The following is a 1,287-nucleotide window of genomic DNA, read 5'->3' on the forward strand; positions in this document are numbered from 1 at the left end:
GACCTGGGGTCCAGGCCCAGCCTCCTCCCTCAGACCTGGGGTCCAGGACAGCCTCCTCCCTCAGACCAGGGCTCAGGACAGCCTCTTCCCTTAGACCCAGGGTCTGAGCCCCAGCCTCCTCCCTCAGACCTGGGGTCCAGGCCCAGCTTTTCCCCTCTTGAAAACTTTAACTCCTGAACCAGATCCCGCCTCTGTCCTTTGTCTCCCAGTGTCCATCAATGGGCTTTAGGTGGGCGTGCAAGGGGCGAGTCAGCAGCCTTACACAAAGTCCTCCCTGTGGCCCCCACGTTCCTGGAATACTCGGGACTCCCCGGATTCCAGGCTCCTGGCTCAGCCAGGGGGTGTGGAGTCCCTCAGAGGGTCACCCTGGGTGTGGCGCTCCCAGAAGAACGCAGGCTCCGCTGAACCCAGCTTGTCCATGCTTTCACACCATTACCCTTCCGCACTTTCCACGAAGACCCCGTGGCCCACCCCATGCCCTGGTGTCCCCAGAGGGGCCTGGGTGCCATTGTCTGCCGGCCACGGGTGCTCGGTTCTGGGGCCATTGGACGCTGGCAGGTCTGGCTGCCCCCCCAACACACACATACACCCAGAGAGAGAAAGCTGCCTTTGTGCTCCCCAAGTCGGGGACAGGCCAGGCTCGCACGACATTAACCCCCCCGGGCCCAGCCCTGCTGGGTCTGAGGTCTTGGAATCTGTGTGGAGCCTGACCTCCACCCCCACACTCTGGGGACCCAGGCGTCCACGAGTGGGTCGGGGTCAGTGGTAGCCATCTCCTGGGGCCCATTCTCGAGGGGCCCTCCACTGAGTGGCTGCTGAGTTCCATGACAGGGCCAAGTGAGTCATCCAGAGAGAGAAGCTTGGGATCAACAAAGTCCCCTTCCACAGGGCTCTCCCTCCTCACAGCCTCTTTATTCTCCCTCAGTGTCTATATAGCTTTCTCTGCTTCCTTCTGTTTTCACCCAGTTTCCGGCTGTGGGCACCCCAACCCCCAAACCCGGGCACCAGCCCCTTTGCACATGTTTCTGTCCACCTGGGCAGCGCCCATCTTCTTCTCATATCTCAGCAGACATGAGCAGGAGCGACAGAACTCCTTCCTTCCTTCCTTTCTTCCTTCCTTCCTTCCTTCCTTCCTTCCTTCCTTCCTTCCTCCTTCCTTCCTTCCTTCCTTCCTCCTTCCTTCCTCCCTCCCTCCCTCCCTCCTTCCTTCCTTCCTCCCTCCCTGCCTCCCTCCCTCCCTCCTCCCTCCCTCCTTCTTTCCTCCCTCCTTCCTTCCTTCCTTCCTCC

At 60.9% G+C, this 1,287-nt stretch overlaps 1 protein-coding gene across 1 annotated transcript in view; it reads right to left on the reverse strand.

The window, feature by feature from the left end:
* Window positions 1-420, reverse strand: part of Cadm4 (cell adhesion molecule 4) — a 17,315-nt gene extending 16,895 nt beyond the window's left edge. Inside the window, exon 1 of the mRNA XM_055620710.1 lies at window positions 366-420. Within this exon, the coding sequence (XP_055476685.1) occupies window positions 366-420 (55 nt within the window). The remainder of the gene's footprint in view (window positions 1-365) is intronic.
* Between the last annotated feature and the right edge of the window lie 867 nt (window positions 421-1,287).

Source organism: Psammomys obesus, unplaced genomic scaffold (genome assembly GCF_907164565.1).
Source record: "Psammomys obesus unplaced genomic scaffold, mPsaObe1.curated_primary_1811, whole genome shotgun sequence".
Lineage (NCBI taxonomy): Eukaryota > Metazoa > Chordata > Mammalia > Rodentia > Muridae > Psammomys > Psammomys obesus.